The 20,953-nt window shown below is 35.2% G+C and overlaps 1 protein-coding gene across 1 annotated transcript; it reads left to right on the forward strand.

Moving 5' to 3' along the window:
* Positions 1-2,053: 2,053 nt before the first annotated feature.
* LOC136030091 (uncharacterized) lies at positions 2,054-16,369 on the forward strand. Its single transcript, XM_065708756.1, has 4 exons — positions 2,054-2,145; positions 6,894-7,047; positions 11,534-11,705; positions 13,874-16,369. The coding sequence occupies exons 2-4, from the start codon at positions 6,903-6,905 to the stop codon at positions 14,205-14,207; spliced, it is 651 nt and encodes a 216-aa protein (XP_065564828.1). The 5' UTR covers positions 2,054-2,145; positions 6,894-6,902; the 3' UTR covers positions 14,208-16,369.
* Positions 16,370-20,953: the final 4,584 nt, after the last annotated feature.

Here is a 20,953-nt window from a genome sequence, read left to right on the forward strand (position 1 = left end):
TTTGTAGATAGGAGCTTGAAACTTCTACAGTAGGGTTCTCTGATACACTGAATCTGATGATGTCATTTTCACTAAGATCCTACGACTTTTAGGGGGTGTTTCCTCTTATTTTCCTAAATAAGGCAAATTTTCTCAGGCTCGTAACTTTTGATGGGTAAGACTAAACTTGATGAAACTTATATATTTAAAATCAGCATTAAAATGCGATTATTTTGATGTAGCTATTGATATCAAAATTCAATTTTTTAGAGTTTTGGTTACTATTGAGCCGGGTCGCTCCTTACTACAGTTCGTTACCACGAACTGTTTGATATATAACATGAACAATTGCTTATTATACTGGCTTTGAATATCGGCTCAACAATACTCAGACTTGCTCAATTTGACGGCGTGTATTTTTTTTATATCGAGATTGCCTCCTTTTTAGGTGCTTTTTTCCTTTTACTATACTTGTAAAGTTTACTTCGAATTAGAAATACAAATTTGTAATAAAAAGCTGATTTTTTCTAAATTTAATGTTATCAATATTAAGTTTTTTCACTTTTGTTATTTATAAGGATCACTATTTACCTACCATTGATTACAACGAAGAATTCGAATTTTTTAATCGAACCAAGTCATATACAACAAATATTTGTAGAAAACTAGAAAGGGGTCATTCCATCACAAATTGGAACTCATATTGCCCCCATTAAGGGCCGAATCTACTGACTGGCAGCCAACCATGGGCCAACACATAATTTTACATGGTTTTCCCTACTCTGCTCTCTTTCAGCTGATGTTCTCAAGCTATTTTATAATCCCCGATTTCCAAGCAGCCCAGAAACCCCCATTCCCCTCTGAGAGCGCCCATGTTGGATGAATATGTACAAAATATAGCTAAAAATCCAAAATCTAATTCTTAAAGAAAAATAAGTCGACAAAGATTTTACAAATATTCCTTTTAATAATCAATCAAAAAAACATGTTAACTAAAAACTAGCACACATTAGTTAAAAAAGTTCATATAAAATGTTCGAAGAAAGTTAAAGAGCCACGTTAAATCATAAATGAAAAAAAGTGAAGGCAAATAATTGTACAAACTTAAAATGAACAGAAAAATAAACTATCAATGAATAATAAAGCCAAAACGAGCAGAAATAGCTATGAACAGCCAAGTATTCATATAGCTATGAATAGCCTATAACAAAAAATTACCACAAATAGTAGTATGGTTAAAGCCGCTACCCCCTGCCCCAGCCTTCAAAAGGCCGGAGCATAATTTACGATTAATTGGAAGCAAGATGTATTTTAAGCATCCTTTTCTTATATTGTTAATAAATCCAAAATTGCTGAGACTCAAAGGAATGAATATCATTATATATTAAACAGTTAGTCTACCTTTATCAGTGATTTTTAATAATTTTAGATTTTGTTATTATGGAGATTTACTTTGTTTTATGTTTTGACAGATAAAAGACGAGCAGCTCGAAACAAAAACTATTTGCAGTGAAGTGCAAATTACGTTCTGGCCTTGAGAAGGCTCAGGGGGCTTTAGCTCTACTATGATTCTGTCTGTAGTGATTTCTGCCAATTTTTAGGCTTCAATCTATTATTCATTGCAAGTTCTGTTCGTTCTGGGTCTTAGTTAATCATTGACAGCGATTTCTCTTCATTTTAAGTATGAATTATTAATTGATCTTATTTCTGCTCGACTTTGGTATGATGAAGCTCTTTACTTTTCTTTGAAAAATTTCTTATTTGGGACTTTTTCAAACTAATTATAGATTAAATAACTGAAATTTCCATTCAAAATGTTTTTCAATTGAAAACGACTCCCCATTAAAACTCGGGAGTGGGCTTGAATCATTTCGGATTACGGAATCGAAAACTAAATAAATTCATTTCTTTCAGTATTTTTACACTCTAGTCTTTTAGCCTTGTTCGCGTCTAGGTCCAAATCGATAAAACAGTATCAAAGCTAACAAACTTTCTTGAGCTAGAAGAAAATTTCTTTCTAAGATAAGACGCTTCGATTCTCACACGTGATATCGTCTTAACGCGCGTGTCAAAGGTTTAGTCTATTCGGTCGATAAGGAGTTAATGCTTGGAAACAGTAACTAGTCGCATGTTCGTTGGTAAAGATTTTAACCTCCTCAGAAAAAGGTAGTGCATTTTTTATTATTTATTTTAGGGTTATAGAAGCAATGGGATAATGTGCTCCCCATATACTGCCCGAAAAAAAAATTAAAGCAGGCTCATTATTAGAAAAGTTTCCGTGTTCCAACATAACATATCAAGGAGTCTTTTATTGGTAAATATTGTTTACAAAATGGCGGTTAGTTACTACCTTTTCTCGATTTTATTTCAGTCTTCCAATAGCCATTCCCCCCTCTTTTGCTATAAAATAATGCTTTTGCAAAGCAATATTTTCTTCGGGGGGGGGGGGCAAAGAGGGCTAATCAAGACACCAATTATTGCGAATCATTTCGTGCACCAGATCTGAAATTTAATCAACTCAAAATTAAGTTAGAAGAAATTCGCAGATAAATGTCATGTGGTGATATTGTATGTTTGGCTAGTAATCTAAAATTTTAGATTTAATGATTTGTATAAAATTCGAGATTTAGTAATCCATGTTTAGAGATTTTGTAACTTACTAAATCTCTAAACAAGAAATAATCCTGAAACATGGGACACGGAGCTGTGAATTATATTTAATATTTTGACGTATTTGACCCTTGACCCAACTATTGGATGTAATAATTTCGTAGTTTTGAACATACTACAGGGATCTTATCATAATATTTTCCTGTATCAGTGTACAATTAGGTCTATTGAGAAGAAAGTATGTCAAGAATGCAATTCTTACTTCATAGAATCCAGAAAAAATGTATCATATCATTCCTTCAAGTGCTTTACTTTACTTTACCCCCACCCTTTTTCTAATGCTAAAATACATAGCTCAAATTATATATTTCCCATGCATAAAAATGCATAGGAGAATGAACACATATCTTGATTTCGTTAACTTTGCTTCAATTTACGGGTACAAAATTGAAACAGGAGAATGACGCGTGGCAAAGGTCATGGGATAAGTAATATTAGGCTGCATATTTGCATTTAAAGAGGTTGCTATAAAGGAAAGTGAAGCGCTTTTAGGAATGAACTCATTATACTTTTTATGCATACTATAAAGTAAGAATTTTTTTTCTTAACACGTTTCCTTTTCAATAGGCTTAATTGCAGACTGTTACATATTTTCCAGTAAGAAAACTATGTAATATAGCTACAAGGCTTACCCCGGAAATATCAAAGAAAAAAAAAGAGAAAAAGTTCAGCCGTAACAGCCTTGGAAACTATTTTTAAGTGAACGAACCAATCTATATATATAAAAATAAGTTGTCTGTGTGTGTGTGTGTGTCTGTCGAGTGACATCATGTTTGTGTGTCGACTGACGTCATGTTTTCGACTGACGAAATTACAGACCGGGACATCGGGACACAAATGACGACCGGGACACCGGCACATAGGGAATATAAATGACGACCGGGACACTCAAAGAGAAAGCGACCGGGACACAAGGAATGTTCGATTAGCAATCACCATCAACAAAGCACCGGGACACAAATGACGACCGGGACACAGGGAGTATAAATGACGACCAGGACATAAGTAAAAAAAACTAAAAAAACTAAAAAAAGGTAAAAACTACAAAAAACTAAAAAGAAAAAAAACTAAAAACTAATAAAAAAACTAAAAAAGCTAAAAAACTAAAAAAACTAAAAAAGAAAAAAAAATAAAAAAAGGAAAAAAGGAAAAATAAAGGAGAAAAACAAAACTAAAAAAATAAAACTAAAAAAAAAATAAAAAGAAAAAAAGGGGAAAAATACAAAAATTTATTCCATCATATACCATTTCAAAAACGAATGTATATACAGACCGGGACACCGGGATACAAATGACGACCGGGACACAGGGAATATAAATGACGACCGGGACACAGGGACACAACTACAACGGGGACGCCGGGGGGCACAGGGGGATATATAAATGACGACGGGGACACAGTGAATGTTCGATTAGCAATCACCATCAACAAAGCTCAAGGGCAATCATTAGAATCATGAGGTATAACTAAAAAACTAAAAAAAGGTAAAAAACTAAAAACTAAAAAAAAGACCAATTCAAAAACGAATGTATATACAGACCGGGACACCGGGACACAAATGACGACCGGGACACCGGGACACAAGGAATATAAATGACGCCCGGGACACTCAAAGAGAAATCACAGACTGGGACACCGGGACACAAATGACGACCGGGACACAGGGAATATAAATGACGACCGGGACACAGTGACACAACTACAACGGGGACGCCGGGGGGCACAGGGGGATATATAAATGACGACGGCGACACAGGGAATGGTCGATTAGCATTCACCATCAACAAAGCTCAAGGGCAATCATTAGAATCATGAGGTATAGATCTGAATACGGATTGTTTTCCTATGGACCATTATATGTTGCATGTTCAAGAGTCGGTAAACCTGACAATCTATTTATATGCACAGACAATGGGACAGCAAAGAATGTTGTATATTCGCAAGTTTTACGTAGTTAAAAACATATATATATCTATATCTATCTATATTCACAGGTGGGACATAGGGACACAACTACAATGGCGCGTAACTAATATGGCGCGTACCGACTTACGCGCGCGGGGGGGCTTGGGGGGCGAAGTGCCCCCACCAACTAGGTATTGGGGTGGCGCGAAGCGCCACCCCAACAGCTAGTTTAATATATAAGAAAGTTCATAATATCTTGCTATGATGAAAAAAAACTTTAGAGTTTTCACTAACACAGTATCTTCGGTACTCTGGTCGGTGTCTTTTGGGATGTAAAATTGGTGCAGTAGTTTGCTATTTCAGAATAGTAGCTTCCTAGTTCTGGGACCCTAGGATTTTGGTTCTGGCAATGGTTTAATCTGGTTCTGAGCAATGGCAGGAATTGGCAAGTATAAGGGAAAGGGGGCACAAACTTATTCTTGATTTTTTTTTTTAAGACACAAAAAGGTAATCTTTTTCTATTCTTGTAATCTTATATTTTTGCCTGTGAAGGAGGGGGCGGGCGCATGTCTCCTGTTTTATTTCAACTACATTATTGACTCAATTTTCCTAGTAAAACAGTTTTTACTAGTGCTTATCCCATCAATTGCACTATCATGTTGTCTAAATTACTTGATTAATGTTCATGAGCACCGAAATCAGCAACCGGCACCCTTTATTTTAAACAGCTTCAGTTTTCTTGGGTACCGAGTTTAGCAAGCCAATACGCCAACTTTAAATCCATAGAGGCCGGACCTGGGTATCAAGGTACGGACTTGAGGTGCCAAAAGTTTACCATAGGGGCGAGAATAGTTCTGTTGTGGCATTATGCATAACATGAGAAAACAACTTTTTCATTCTTTTCCTGGAAAGTGCTGGGGATTTCATATAGACTTCACTGAGACTTTTCCTGTTCGTCTCTCAGTTCCAGGTCTTAGAACAAAATTTAAGCTTAAATATTAAAATATTAAAATTAAATAAATATTAAAAGTGAAATAAAAATATTAATATATTAAAATATTAAAATATTAATATATATAAAATATTAAAATATTAAATTTGTGCCTTCCGGACAAAATTTACACCACTTTGAAGCTACACAGGTGGCTGATCACGAAATAAACTTCTGCAAAAGCATTAATGCTTCTCCGGAACGCAATGCTCCACAATACAATAAAGTCATAAGAAAATTCAAACTTAAGGCAAACAGAAATTATAATCAATTAATAAATAAAACCAAAAAGGAACAGAAATTAAAAGCAATAATCTCATCAAACGTAAATATAAGAAATAACGCTTTAGATGAATTAACGAATCTTACAACGAACAGAAATTATCTTCAGAAAGTCAAGTCAAAACTAAAAACAAACAAATATTACCACAAACAGGCCTAGGATTACCTCCTCACAGACCTTTTAAACAGACCTTTTAACGTCATTTTTGTTTTACTGAAAGCAGTACATACTTCAAAGTTTTTCTTTTTTAGAGTTAGAACATCCAAAATAGAAATACTGCTGAGACTTCCAGGTTCTAATATAATTATCTATTAATCAGCCTAGTAACAATCAGTCTGCTTTGTTAGTTCTTTTGAGTAGTCTTGATTACTAGGGTAATGTTCTCCTATGTATTTGGTGTTTTGACAGATAAAACCACACTGTTAAAAATATATTTTGCTTTCAATAATTTTGCTTTTCGTAATCAGCGTTCAAGCCTTTTAGAGGGCGAAGAGTGGAGTAGCACAACTCTTATTATAAACTTGGTTACCCTCATAATATTATTCTTTTGTTGTATTTCTGTTGATGTCATGATAAATTCAAAGACACTACTCAAAATACAAATCGTTATTTGATGACACTGAGTTTCTATATTTATGTTGATTATTCATTATTCAATTATTTATTTTTTCAGTATTATTATTACATATATTTCATTATTATTATTATTATTCAATTATTCATTTGAATTTTTGTCCGTTTGAAGTTTCAATTATTATGCGACTTATTTCTGCTCGTCTTTGATAGGACTTACTTTTCTTCGAAAATTTTCTTGTTTGGATTTTTAAAAAACTAGTATGCTAAACAAAAGAAATTGCTTCATATTCTCTTTGTCTAGCAAAAAAAAAAAAAAAAAAAAAAAAAAAAAACACCTCGCGGGGAATTTTGGTGCCCCTCACTTTATTGAAGCAGAATTGTAAGTAGCTTGGGCCTTTGGTCCTCGCTTAAAACCAACTAGTGCCGCGAATTTAGGAGTAAAATTGAACTCAATCTTTTTAAATCTTTTTTTTTTGGTAATTTTATAGTTTTCCGTTATGAGTTTACTCCAGAAGTATGTTGCATTGGCAGATGTTGTACAACGTTTTCCGATGCTGTATGCAGAGAAGCGCAAGGAACTACATGAATCCATATCAGAAGAAGATGCATGGAGTATTGTTTCACAAGAAATGGGCTGGTCTGGTATGTAAATATGTCAATATGTTTGGTTTTCGTTCAGATGACTCGGAGGTAATGATTGCCAAATCATTTGCATCACCTGCTAGAACGTTGGGACTGGCAGAAGAAAATTCCTTTTAATGGGTGATGACTCATTAATTAGGAAATACGAATACTGTGTGCGAAAGAATAAACATAACCTTTAAAAAGAATTGCAAAAAAAAACTATTTTACTAACTGAAAGTAAGGAGCAACATTAAAACTTAAGGCTTATGCTCCCTGTGCTAGGTCCGGTGTTTCTCTTTTACAGTTATAACTTATCACTCCTTGTATTAAAGAAATTACTCCTTGTATTAAAGGGGCTAACCCCTTCTCAACGCACCGCGCTTTACGCTAAAGTTTGACTCTTTCTCCCAATTCTACTTTATTAAACAGTAAAAGACATTAGCGTAAAGAGTGGGGCCTTGAGAAGGGAACAACCCCTTTCATACACGGAGTAATTTCCGTTCGTTTTAAGTTTTCGCCGTTCGTTCGCTGCTCCTTAGTTTCAGTTAAAAAAAACTATTTTTTTTTATTTAATTTCTGAACGTTTTTGAATTAATGCATGTTTGATTTTGGCTCTCCGCACATAAATTATTAAAATGAAATTTGCAGATTTTTTTTTTTGGCTAAATGGATTTCTCTTAGTTTTGATTAGACGATTTTGAGAAAAAAGGGGTGGGGGAGGAGGCTTAGTTGCCCTCTAATGTTTTGGCTACTTAAAAAGTCAACTAGAACTTTTAACTTTTAACCAACGTTTTTATTAGTAAAAAATATACGTAATTTAAGAATCAACTTACGTAACAAACTTCAGTATTCGTATATTTTCATTATGTATATGAGGGACTTTGTCCCCTTGTTAATACACTGTTTACGCTTAAGCTTGAATTTTGTCCCAATTCTTTAAGAATGACCCCTGAATCACGAAAGTCGTAGAATAAATAGTTGAAATTACTAAAACTACTTTAGCGTAAAGAGCGAGGTATTTAGGAGAATAAGAACCCCTCATATACGTAATAATCTCTGGTCGCTTTAAGTTTTAATGCTGCTCCTTACTTTCAGTTGAAAAAACTTTTTCATATTTATTTTTTCATTGTCTTTTTTATAATAATGCTGGAAAATCCTGCACCCCCTTCATTGAATTTCTCTTTCCCCATGACGAAATCCTCCAAGGGAAGATTCTCCCACGTAGCCTCTCGCCTTAACCCCTCACAACAAAAAAAATACCTATGAAAACGTCTGTACACTTCCCAATAACTATAACTGTATGTAAACACTGGTCAAAGTTTTTAACTTGCAGCCCCTCCCCCGGGGATTGTGGGGGAGTAAGTCATCTCCAAAGACATAGTTATTATGCTTTTCGATTATGCTGAACAAAACGGCTGTCTCAGAATTTTGATCCGGTGACTTTGGGAAAAAATGAGCGTGGGAGGGGGCCTAGGTACCCTCCAATTTTTTTTGGTCACTTAAAAATGGCACTAGAACGTTTAATTTCTGTTATAATGAGCCCTCTTGGGACATTCTATTACCACTTGGTCGTTACGATGACCCCTGGGAAAAAAAAAAACAACAACAAATAAACCGCATCCGTGATTGGTCTTCTGGCAAAAAATACGAAGTTCCACATTTTTCAAGATAGGAGCTTGAAACTTCTACGACAGGGTTCTCTGATACGCTGAATGCCATGGTGTGATTTTCATTAAGATTCTATGACTTTTGTGGGTGTTTCTCCTATTTTCCAAAATAAGGCAATTTTTCTCAGGCTCGTAGCTTTTGATGAGTAAGACTAAATTATATTTATACATTTAAAATCAGCTTAAAAATCCGATTCTTTCCATGTATCTTTTGACATCAAAATTCCGTTTTTTAGAGTTCCGTTTAGTATTGAGCCAGGTCGCTCCTTACTACAGTTCGTTACCACGAACTGTTTGATAAGATGAGATGTCAATTTATGCACGAGACTGTGTCCAAAAAGACGCAGTCAATGTGCAAATTATATGGTAAATATAGGAAGAGCTATTACAGTAAAACTATAAAAAGCTTAATGTTTGGGTAGAAGGGGTGCCTCAACCCCCCTCCCTACCACCCCTTGCATGTGTGCCTGAGCTACTGGAAGACAAAAACTTCACAGGTAAATTTAACATGTTTTCAAATAGTTCGTGTTAACGAACTGTTTGGGAGTAAGGCGCGACCCGGCTCAATAGTAACCGAAACTCTAAAAAAAACGGAATTTTCATAACAATAGTTACATCAAAAGAATTGCATTTTAAAGCTGATTTTGAATATATAAGTTTCATTAAGTTTAGACTTGCCCATCAAAAGTTACGAGCCCGAGAATTTGCCTTATTTTGGAAAACAGGGGGAAACACCCCTTAAAAGTCATATAATCTTAACGAAAATCACACCATCAGATTCAGCGCATCAGAGAACCCTGTAATAGAAGTTTCAAGCTCCTATCTACAGAAATGTGGAATTTTGCATTTTTGCCAATAGACAGATCACAGATGGGTGTTTATTTGTTAGTTTTTTGTTTTTTTTCCAGGGGTGATCTTATCGACCCAGTGGTCCTAGAATGTCGTATGAGGGCTCATTCTAATGTAAATTAAAAGTTCTAGTGTTCTTTATAAGTGACCAAAAAATTGGAAGGCACCTAGGCCCCCTCCTGCGCTCATTTTTCCCAAAGTCACCGGATCAAAATTCTGAGATAGCCGTTTTATTCAAAATAGTCGAAAAACCTCATAACCATGTCTTTGGGGACGACTTACTCCCCACAGTCCCCTTGGGAGGGGTTGCAAGTTACAAACTTTGACCAGTGTTTACACAAGGTAATGGTTGTTGGGAAGTGTACAGACGCTTTCAGGAAGTTTTTTTTTGGTTGGGGGAGGGGTTTAGGGGAGGGGGCTATGTGGGGGGAACTTTCCATGGAGGAATTTGTCATGGGGGAAGAAAATTTCCATGAAGGGGGCGCAGGATTTTTTAAGCATTTTTAAAGAACAATGAAATATAATTATGAAAGAGTTTTTTTTCAACTGAAAGTAAGGATCAGCATTAAAACTTGAAACGAAATGAAATTATTGCGCATATGAGGGGTTCACCTCCTCCTAATACCTCGCTCTTTACGCAAAAAAGTAATTTTATTAATTTCAGCTATTTATTCTACGGCCTTTGTGGTTCAGGGGTCATTCTTAAGGAATTGGGACAAAATTTAAGCTTTAATGCAAAGAGCGAGGTATTGACGAGGGGGTAAACCCCCTCATACACGTAAAAAAAATATACGAATATAGAAGTTCGTTACAAAAGTAAATTCGTAAGTTGCGTATATTTTTACTAATAAAAACATTCGTAAAAAATTAAAAGTTCTAGATACCTTTTTAAATAATTAAAAAATTGGAGGGGAACTAGGCCTACTCCCCCTCTCCTTTTTTCTCAAAATCGTCCGATCAAAACTATAAGAAAGCCATTTAGCCATAAAAATAAATTAATATGCAAATTTCGTTTGAATTATTCATGTGCGGAGAGTCAAAATCAAAACATGTATTAATTCAAAAACGTTCAGAAATTAAATAAAAAAAACAGGTTTTTTTAATTGAAAGTAAGGAGCGATGTTAAAACTTAATACGAACAGAAATTACTATGTATATGTAAGGGGCTGCTTCCAACCAATACCCCGCACTAAGTTTTTTACTGTTTTAAAAAGTAGAGTTGAGAGAAAGAGTCAAACTTTAGCTTAAAGAGCGGGGCGTTGAGGAGGGAACAGCCTCTTTCATATACGGAGTATTTTCTGTTCGTTTTAAGCTTTAACATCGCTCCTTACTTTAATTTAAAAAAAAATATTTTTTTTAAATTTAATTTCATAGAATTTCAAGGTGATTCATAGATTTTGTAATTGGGATAATTAAGATGAGGCTTGCTAACAGATATGTTGAATATTGAAGTATTAACAAAGGCTTTGAGCATTTTTTATTATATAAAGTAAATTTGGCACTGTATGGCATAAAGATTTTAGTCTTCACCATAGATTAATTATTATTAGACTTCGAATTTTACATTTTAGCTTAAAGATAAGACACATATTTATCTCGAAATGCATTATCATAGGTAGCACAATAGTTCTGCCTAAGTAAAGAGTGATGTGGGCACAATATATTATTTTTACTATTTTTTTTTGAGACCAGGGCGCTTCTTATAGAAGGAGTTGTTGTAGAAACTTTAGAAGGGGCTCATTTGATTGGAAATTGAAAGGACTAGTAGGCTACCCTTTTTAATAGTAGAAAACGATTGGAGGAAACCAGCCCCCGTCTCCACGCCCATCATCTCCCCAAACACATCAAATAAAATTTTGAGATAGCTATTTTGTTTAGCGTAGTTGAAAGGTCCGGAAATCATGTCTTTGCAGACGACACCCCCTCTCCCATTTTAAACAGTTACGGCAGGAGCTTATTAATTGGTATTTCTTTTTCATTTCTTGCAGTCGTTAAGTGCCAGAAAACATGGCGCTATTTGCGTGAACGCTTCGCACGAGAAAGTCGCCTTCAAGCTGAAAGAAAGCAAGGTCTCAAGCGAGAAAAATGGGAAATATTTGACAGTCTTGTCTACTTATTACCTCACATCAAGCGTCGACGGTATGACAAACGGAGCATAAGGTAAAGCTTGCTTTGCAATGATACTTAAAAACATTTTTTTTTCTTATCGAACGAATTTATTGAGAAAAATAAAGCTATCAAAGGAGTCTTTAATAAAAAGTGAATTGTATTTTCTATGGATCTTTTCTTTTGCCGTGGGACTACGCAAGAAAGGGGTTGTCGCCGACACTTTAGAAAGGTCATTTGTTTAGAAATTGAAAGTTCTAGTGCCCTTTTTAAGAGTCAAGGGTAATTTCAGGGCAACCAGCCTCCCTCCATCATCCATTCTCCCCTTGATACATCCGATTAAATTTTCAGGTAGCCATTTTGTTCAGCAGAGTCGAAAGGTCCATTAAATATACCTAGGGGAATGCCCTATCCCCTTCATTTCTTGGGACAAGATCTGTAAGTTATGTGTTTTGCTCATTGTTTATATGTAGTATTTGTTATAGGGAAAGTGGGCCATGTTTGACCCATGGTGTATAAAAAGGCCAATGGCATTCAGGCAAAGCTTAAAGGGAACGTTGAAAGGAATGTTGAGCTAAATCAAGACAGACTATGTTAATGCAGGTTGTCATTTGGTCATATCTCAGGAATGGCATATCGGTGTTAAGTTGGAATTTTAATGGAATGCAGAGAGGAAGATCAATTGACCAAAAGACATATGTACACACTACTACTACTACTAGTGGTACACACTGAATTAAATTTAAAGAGTTTAAGCGCATCCAGGCTGCCAAAATGGCACAGATGCAATATCTCAGGAATTGAATAGGTTATTAAGTCGAAACTTTGACTTAATATTAACGTAATTTGATTTAATGTAAAATTAAATCAAAATAAACTATATGTATGCAAATTGTCAAAAGGGTTTCAGTGAAATACACCAGGAAAAATACCAGGAACATAATTTGCATTTTACTGACATACAAAATACATTTTATACACTTTATCTTTTTTAACTTTCATAGTCCATAATTATTAATACTCTTAGAGATGAACATCGCTATACATACTGAACTGTTTATCCACGTTACTTTTTTATTAATTTGGGCTATGATGGTGATGTTTCTTTTTATGTTACGATAATTAAAACAAGATTGTTTTGACTTCACAATATTTTGCCTTTAATAGTTTCTATTGGAAATCCTTGTGTCATTCTGGACCCATGCCTCTCCAACGTTTCTAAACTATCCGTTCTATACGAAGTGGCCAGAAAAACAAACAACGAAAACTTACTGGCGTTGCTCCTGATGCCTCAACCTATCTCTGAATTATTTTGTGAGCAAGTGTATGAAAATTATCACTTGGTACGTTTTTGATCCTCCTTGAGCCCAAATTGTTATTTTGCGTCGCAAATGGCAGAAAATACCCCTTTGCTGTAGCACAATCTTGTCTGCTACTGCACTAGACTTTCGACTTCCATTTGGTTGAACCTTCTCCCGATAACTATACTGCTATTTGCTAGGTGAGTTCACACCTGGAAAAAATTGAATAAAAAATAAAACCTGTATCCATGATTATCTTCCTAGAAGAATACAGGTAATTTTGCTTTTAGTTGAAAAAGCCTTAAAACCCCCACAAAATTGGTTATTGTCAAGTTGAGTCTGATGATGCTGTTTTCATCAAGATTACTTGCCCTTTCGGGGTTTTCCCTTTTTTAAATATCAGACAATTTTTTAGGCTCTTAACTTTTGGTCAATAACTTTAAACTTAATGAATTTTGAATATATATAGAATTACCCTAAAAGAAAACTATTCTTTTGATAGATCTTGTTATCCAAACTCCTTTTTAGTGTCGGTTACTATGCAACGAGTTGCTCCTTGCCTCTCTAGTTAATTTTTTTTATTCGTCTGTATAAAAGGCTATTAGGGATCGAAAATAGTGATTGTAAAATAAGAAGTTTTTAATATAAAGATAAGGAGAAAAAAGCCCTTGAGCTCCAGCAGCGACGCCATTTAGGGGACAGAAATTGAGTAAATTTTGGATTTAGCTCCTAAACTATTGTAGAAAGTCTTTGAAAGGTGCTTCTCAAGTCTAAAATTTGATAAATTCACGAGAAATTTCAGATTCCACATTTTGGGTGCAAAGGATGCGTAAATGGGGATCCTTGGCTGCACTATAATCTATTTGTAACTAAGATCAAACCTTAAGACAATAATAAGCGTCAGTATTTTACCTATTTCAGGCCTGACAATGTAGAAATTAGCGGAATCAGTAATGACATACCGTTTATATCCATTCCATACGAAAGTACTGAAGATACCCCAGAATCGGAAATGCCATCCACATCTTGCGATGAAAGAAAGTATCTGCCGGCTTTTGAGTCCTCAATGGATAGGTCCAGCAATACTGAATCACCACTGCCGCAGCTTGTGGATATCCCAAACAAAGACGAAGATTTTCTTTATTCCGAATCGATAGCCATGTGCTTGAAACGTCTCACGAGCCAGCAAAGAGCTCTTGCAAAGTTCAAAATCCAAGAAATATTATATAGAGTGGAACTTGGCTTGGAGTTGTGAGTTGTAAAGATTGCGGTCTTATACTTGGGACAAATATTACAATTAAACTGGCATTAGTGGTGTCGATTAAGAGGGAAAGAGGAAAGTTTGTTCCCCCATAGATTTTGTTCCCCCACAATATTTTAAAAATATTCGCATTTTCGTGGAAAATGCTCTTTTCTATATTTTCATTTAATTTTTTTATCGGGAAATTTGCCCCTCCCCCTTACATTTTGTAACTTATTAATACCCCACCCCTTTAAATTTTTGTGAATTGACATCGCTGGTTTTTACCATCTGCTAAATAGGACATTTTGTGAAAAATTCTATGGTTAATTCAATAATGAAATTTCATTTTATAATGAATGTTGTTGCCAGAAGTAAATAACGTTTCAAGTATAGATTAAGATGTTTATTCGGTTGTTACGGGATTCAAGCGATTGCAGCGAATTCCATGCATCTTGCGAAATTAAAAACTAGATCATTGCTTTCTTGATTAGTTTAGAAGGAGGGAGATTGAGAAAATTGTCCTTTTGAAGATTGGTCCAAACGCGACTCCAAAGAACAATAAAGATATTGGGGCCTGAAAGAGTACATTTCCATGATCAGTTTCTTTCCTTAGATCCCATCCCTAGAGCTATATACCGCATATATATAAGGTAACGGTTATATAAGTCTTCTAGAATCATTTTGTTGACGTCTTTTGTGCTGTTATTTTTATGTGAAACTAGCTATGATTATTTGAGTTAAAAAAAGAAAAAAAGAAAAAGAAAGCATAAAACCCTAAAAACTGACAAGAACATCGAGATGAGAAATTATATGTTAAGTCTAATAGCAAAAACAAGTGAAGTGAGAACACGATATTACGGAAAAAAAAATGTAATGGCGCAGGTAAAGCCAATGTTTTGTTAGAAACAGATTTCTAACATTAGTATATTAAAGTTTCCAAAACATTCCAAATTTCCATAAATATTTAAAGCTGTATTAGCACATAAGAAAAAGTTCAGTGCTGGTTCGGAGAATGTAAGGTTCTTTAAAGACCGAATTTATACATTGTTGCTATTATAGCCTGTGGTTTGCATTGCAGAATTATTTGTAAATCAACAGGATTGATCAGTATCAACAGGATTGATCAGCCTGTATTAACAGGATCAACAGGAACCAGTATCAACAGGATTGATCAATCAACAGGATTGATCAAATCAACAGGATTGATCAGCCTGTGGTTTGCATTGCAGAATTATTTGTAAATCAACAGGATTGATCAGTATGGTCAAAAGTTTGTCTTTAGTTTGATCTCGCCAGAATTTTCATTTACCGAGTGATTATTATTATTTTTCCTGCCATAATTCCGTGTGCAATAGTGCTTATGTTCAAGTGTGTGTTATATCCCTGTGAATTTGTCTGTTTGTGTAAATAAAAAGATGACATAATTTTAGTCTACTCTATTCTAGTAGCATTAATTGCCCATTCATCACTAAAAATGGATTTGAACTTTTTTGTAGAAACAGTCGTTTGAAATCAGAAGATTTGCCGTCGACGCGAAATAAATATCAGTAGAAAAAGTAGCGAGTATTTTTCAACAGGGGGTCTCGGTTGTATTGGAAACTAAAAAAAAGCGTTTTTGTCACCACCTTGTGTGAGGACAATACATCAGCGCGTCCTATTTGTGTGAAATATTGGCAACTTAAGGGGAAAATGGCATTGCAGATTTTTCTACTAAACGCAACAAAAGTTATCAACTCCTCGATTTTCATCATAGCTTGGGCAGTTTTAAAATGTTCCTTTGTAAAATTAAAATTCCTATTAATTTTTTAGTTAACATCAAGTTGCCATCAGGCCATGACTAATTGGAGAAATACCAAAGAAAGTTGGTAGTCTGAGTGAGAAGCACAGCTGGCATAAACCTTTTGCAGGAATGTATAAAAATGATGTCATTTTGCTAGTTGATTTTGCAGTTTTAAAATATCCTCCTTTTTATGTATGGAGGGGCTGAATAAATTTGGTCTGAATTTTGCACTTATATTGCTGGTTCGCCTCATATGTCCCTGAGTTGTTAATCCAACCTATACAACAGAAAAACAGAAACAGAAAAAAACAAGAGCTAAGAGCTCATATGGCACTTGTGACGAGGTCGGAAGAGCCAAGAGCTCATATGGCACTTGTGACGAGGCTGGAGCAAAATTCTAAGAATCAATAGATCGATTTAAAAGGAAAATCAGAGGCTTAATGCCGGTCGGGATTTAAAACAAGAGCTTCTGAGACACGAGGCTCTTCTAAATGTCAAAATTCATTAAGATCCGATCACCCACTCGTAAGTTAAAAATATCTCATTTTTTCTAAAATTTCCGAATTTACCGCCCCCCCTAGATGGAGAATTGGGGAAACGACTATTTCTAATTTAATCTGGTCTAGTCCCTGATATCCCTGCCAAGTTTCATCGTCCTAGCTTATCTGGAAGTGCCTAAGCTAGCAAAACTGGGACCAGCAGACAGACCGAAAGACCAAGAGACAGACCGACAGAATTTGCGATCGCTAATGCAACTTGATAAATACCAAGTACCATAAAAACAGATAAAACAAAAACAGAACAGAGACAGAAACAGGTCCGTCAAAAACAGGGGACCTGTTTCTGTTCTTTAGAACAGGAACTCTCTACTAGCGTAGAGAAACCGCCTTAAAACCATCCCCAAGTGACTAATCCATCTCTTTTGGAATAAACCAAATGCAAATACGATACGACCCCGACTGTACAGGTGATTCTAAAACCTATTAGAGCACCTGACTGTATAGGTACAGGACTGTACAGGTAGAGGACGGAACAACCCCAATTGTGCAAGTGATTCTAAAACCTATTAAAGCGCCAGAGCACAACTGAGTATAAAATAAAAGAAACAAGCCTTTCTATTAAATACAAAAGCACAACAGTTCCGAATAAGATGGAAAACAAACTACACTTTGATTCACTAGTAACTTACATTCTGCTATATGATCAACATATTTTTGATACAACTAGTTTTGAGGTTAAAACCTTTTCCTAAGCAAAAAGTTTTGGTTTGTGGGTTCTGTCAGTTGTTGTCGCACATTACTTGCGATAACTTTCGCGGCAGGGAGCACAAGACAACCAAGAGTATCTTCTGCGAGCTCCGGGATATGATTATGACTCTAAAAGTCAAACGGATCAGTAAAAAAAAAAAAAAAAGTCTTGTGAGTGACACAGCGGAAGGTTGAAAAGCGCTTTAAACTGGTGCTATAGATCTCAATTTACGAAAAGACCGCTAACTGTAAACGGAATATTTAGAATGAGCCCTCTATACGTCTCTCTACGACCATCCAGGGCGAGCGAGGGAAAAAAGAAGAGGTGGAAAGTGAAGATCAAGGAGATACATCAATGGTATCCATGCTAACAATATGATTTCTTTATATTTTAGGGTAAGGAACTATATTCCTCCGGTTAGGTGTTTTCGGCCATGGTGATTTCATTGGTGTACTTTTGATTTCGATTCAACACCATTTTAGAAAAGTTTCGGGCCTTATCTCGAAAGTAAGGGAAATTCTTTGTCAAAAAAGTCCGTGGTAACTGTAGGTAAGGAGCGACCCAGCTCAATAGTAACGCTCCTATCTGCACAAATGTGGAATTTTGTATTTTTTGACCGAAAAAAGATCACGGATGCGTGTTAATTTGCTTTTTCTCCAGGGGTGATCGTATCGACCTAGTGGTCCTAGAATTTTGCGAGAGGAATCATTCAAACGAAAATTAAAAGTTCTAGTTCCCTGTTTAAGTGACCAAAAAATTTGAGGCCATCTAGGCCCCCTCCCACGCTCATTTTCTTCCCAAAGTCACTGAATCAAAATTTTGAGATAGCCATGGTCAAAATCTATATATATATAAATAAGTTGTTTGTCTGTGGGTCTGTCGAGTGACGTCATGTCATCATGTCGTCATGAAGTTAGTTGTCGTCATGTTTGTTATGACGATGACGTAATTAAAAGTATTTAAGAAAAGCGTTAAAAGACAAATTTTTAATTGTAAGAAGATCGTGGACGGAAAAATGTTTAATTGTAAAATGACTGAAGAACCTACAATGGCAACAGCCGAGGAAGCTGCTCAAAGAGTCTATGCCAAAAAACTTGCGGCTGATAGGGAAAGTAAGAAAAGAAAGCGTGCCGAGGAATCACAAGAACAGCAAGAAAACAGGCTTGCAGGCATAAAGAACGCAAAACCACGCAGTTAGATGAAATCCACCTGCACAGCGAGAGTCAAAACACATCAAAACTTAAAATGATAGCGATGATGATTGGGTTTGGGATTTTGACTTGGATAAGGTCATCAATGCCTACCAGATTTTAGTTAAAAAAACAAAAGTTCGGCGATATGTATTTCATAGTGACGCTGAAAAATAAAGAAGAAAAAGAAAACTGAAAAAAGGTAAAAAACTATAAAAAACTAAAAAGAAAAAACACTCAAAGAGAAATTACAGACCGAGACACAAATGACAACCGGGACAGAGGGAATATAAATGACAACCGGGACACTCAAAGAGAAATTACAGACTGGGATACCGGGACACAAATGACAACCGGGACACAGGGAATATAAATGACGACCAGGACACAGGTATTTAAGAATATCGTTCAAAGACAAATTTTTAATTGTAAGAAGATCGTTGAAAGAGAAATTTCTAATTGCAAAATGACTGAAGAGCCTACAATGGCAACACCCGAGGAAGCTGCTCAAAACGAATGTATTCAAGCCGAAGTAGCTGAGTTGGTAAAGCGTTATGTTTCAGGTTCCAGGTTGATACTTTTTGAAAACTCTTCACTCATTAGTAATGATTTGGGAATAAAACAGGTGGTTCGAGAATCAATCGAAATTAATCTCAAAATAAATAATAATATTTCTTTGAACAGGGACTTGCGGGAATACTCACTAAATTCTTTATACTCAAATTTAATTAAAAATGATCTAACAAAATATTTTACTAAACCGATTTATAATAGTACTGAACCAACTACGAAAAGGCCTTTGAGACAGGCTGCTAAACAAGCACGATTAGCTTTAAGAAATTGCATCTAATCATTTTATTCTCTTCAGTTTGAATGAGCTTATATTCTCATTTCATTCTTTTCGCCAGTCCTGTTTGAACTTCGTTGAAGTAAGGATGCTAGGGCTATTTTTAAAAAAAAATGTTTTAAAAAGTGTTTTTAATTATTCAGTTTTAATCCTCACAATTTGATGTAAGTTCTTATATATATATATATATATATATATATATATATATATATATATATATATATATATATATATATATATATATATATATATATATATATATATATATATGTATCTATATATATAAAAATAAGTTGTCTGTCTGTCTGTCTGTGGATCAGGTGACGTCATGTTTCTGTGTCGACTGACGTCATGAAATTAGTTGTCGTCATTTTTGCTATGACGGTGACGTCATTAATGTTATTTAAGACATTTGTTCACGGAAAAATGTTTAATTGTAAAACGACTGAAGAACCTACAATGGCAACAGCCGAGGAAGCTGCTCAAAGAGTTTATGCCAAAAAACTTGCTGCTGATAGAGAAAGTAAGAAAAGAAAGCGTTCCGAGGAATCACAAGAACAGCAAGAAAACAGGCTTGCGGCTAAAGAACGCAAAACCGCGCAGTTAGATGAAAATCCAACTGGACAGCGAGAGTCAAAACATATCAAAACTGAAAATGATAGCGATGATGATTGGGTTTGGGATTTTGACTTGGATAAGGTCATCAATGCCTACCAGATTTAAGTTAAAAAACAAAGGTCGACCGGGACACAGGGATTGTTCGAATAGAAATTACAGACCGGGACACCGGGACACAAATGACGACCGGGACACCGGGACACAGGGAATATAAATGACGACCGGGACACTCAAAGAGAAATTACAAACTGGGACACCGGGACACAAATGACGACCGGGACACAGAGAATATAAATGACGACCGGGACACAGGGACACATCATTAGGATAATGAGGTATAGATCTGAATACGGATTGTTTTTCCCATGGACAATTATATGTTGCATGTTCAAGAGTCAGTAAACCTGACAATCTATTTATATGCACAGACAATGGGACAGCGAAGAATGTTGTATATTCGCATGTTTTACGTAGTTAAAAACATATATTTATATCTATCTCTATTCACAGGTGGGACACAGGGACACAACTGCAATGGCGCGTAACTAATATGGCGCGTAACGATTTACGCGCGCGGGGGGGCTTGGGGGGTTGCGAAGCGCCACACCAACTAGGTGTTGGGGTGGCGCGAAGCGCCACCCCAACAGCTAGTATATATATATATATATATATATATATATATATATATATATATATATATATATATATATATATATATATATATATATATATATATATATATATATATATATATATATATATATATATATATAGGTTCTCTCTTATTCTTGTATTGTGCTGAAGACGGCCCTTGGACATAGGGCCAAAATATCTACAGAAATAATTTCCACTGTCTTGAAATTTTCCCTATTGTCTCTACGTTGTATTTGTTAGCATTAATACAAAAGAAGAAAAAAACTAAAAAAGGTAAAAACTACAAAAAAAACTAAAAAGAAAATACCAAAAAAACTAAAAAAGCTAAAAAACTAAAAAAAAAACAAAAAAAGGTAAAAAACTAAAAACTAAAAAAGAAAAAAAACTAAAAAAAAAGGTAAAAACTACAAAAAAAACTAAA

This window comes from Artemia franciscana, chromosome 8 (genome assembly GCF_032884065.1).
Source record: "Artemia franciscana chromosome 8, ASM3288406v1, whole genome shotgun sequence".
Lineage (NCBI taxonomy): Eukaryota > Metazoa > Arthropoda > Branchiopoda > Anostraca > Artemiidae > Artemia > Artemia franciscana.

Bases quoted from the DNA above. Each gene is read 5' to 3' on its own strand.
- LOC136030091 (XM_065708756.1), top strand. From the start codon at position 6,903: ATGAGTTTACTCCAGAAGTATGTTGCATTGGCAGATGTTGTACAACGT. The intron at 7,048-11,533 runs GTATGTAAATAT...CATTTCTTGCAG, and splicing joins ACAAGAAATGGGCTGGTCTG to TCGTTAAGTGCCAGAAAACA. The intron at 11,706-13,873 runs GTAAAGCTTGCT...TACCTATTTCAG, and splicing joins TATGACAAACGGAGCATAAG to GCCTGACAATGTAGAAATTA.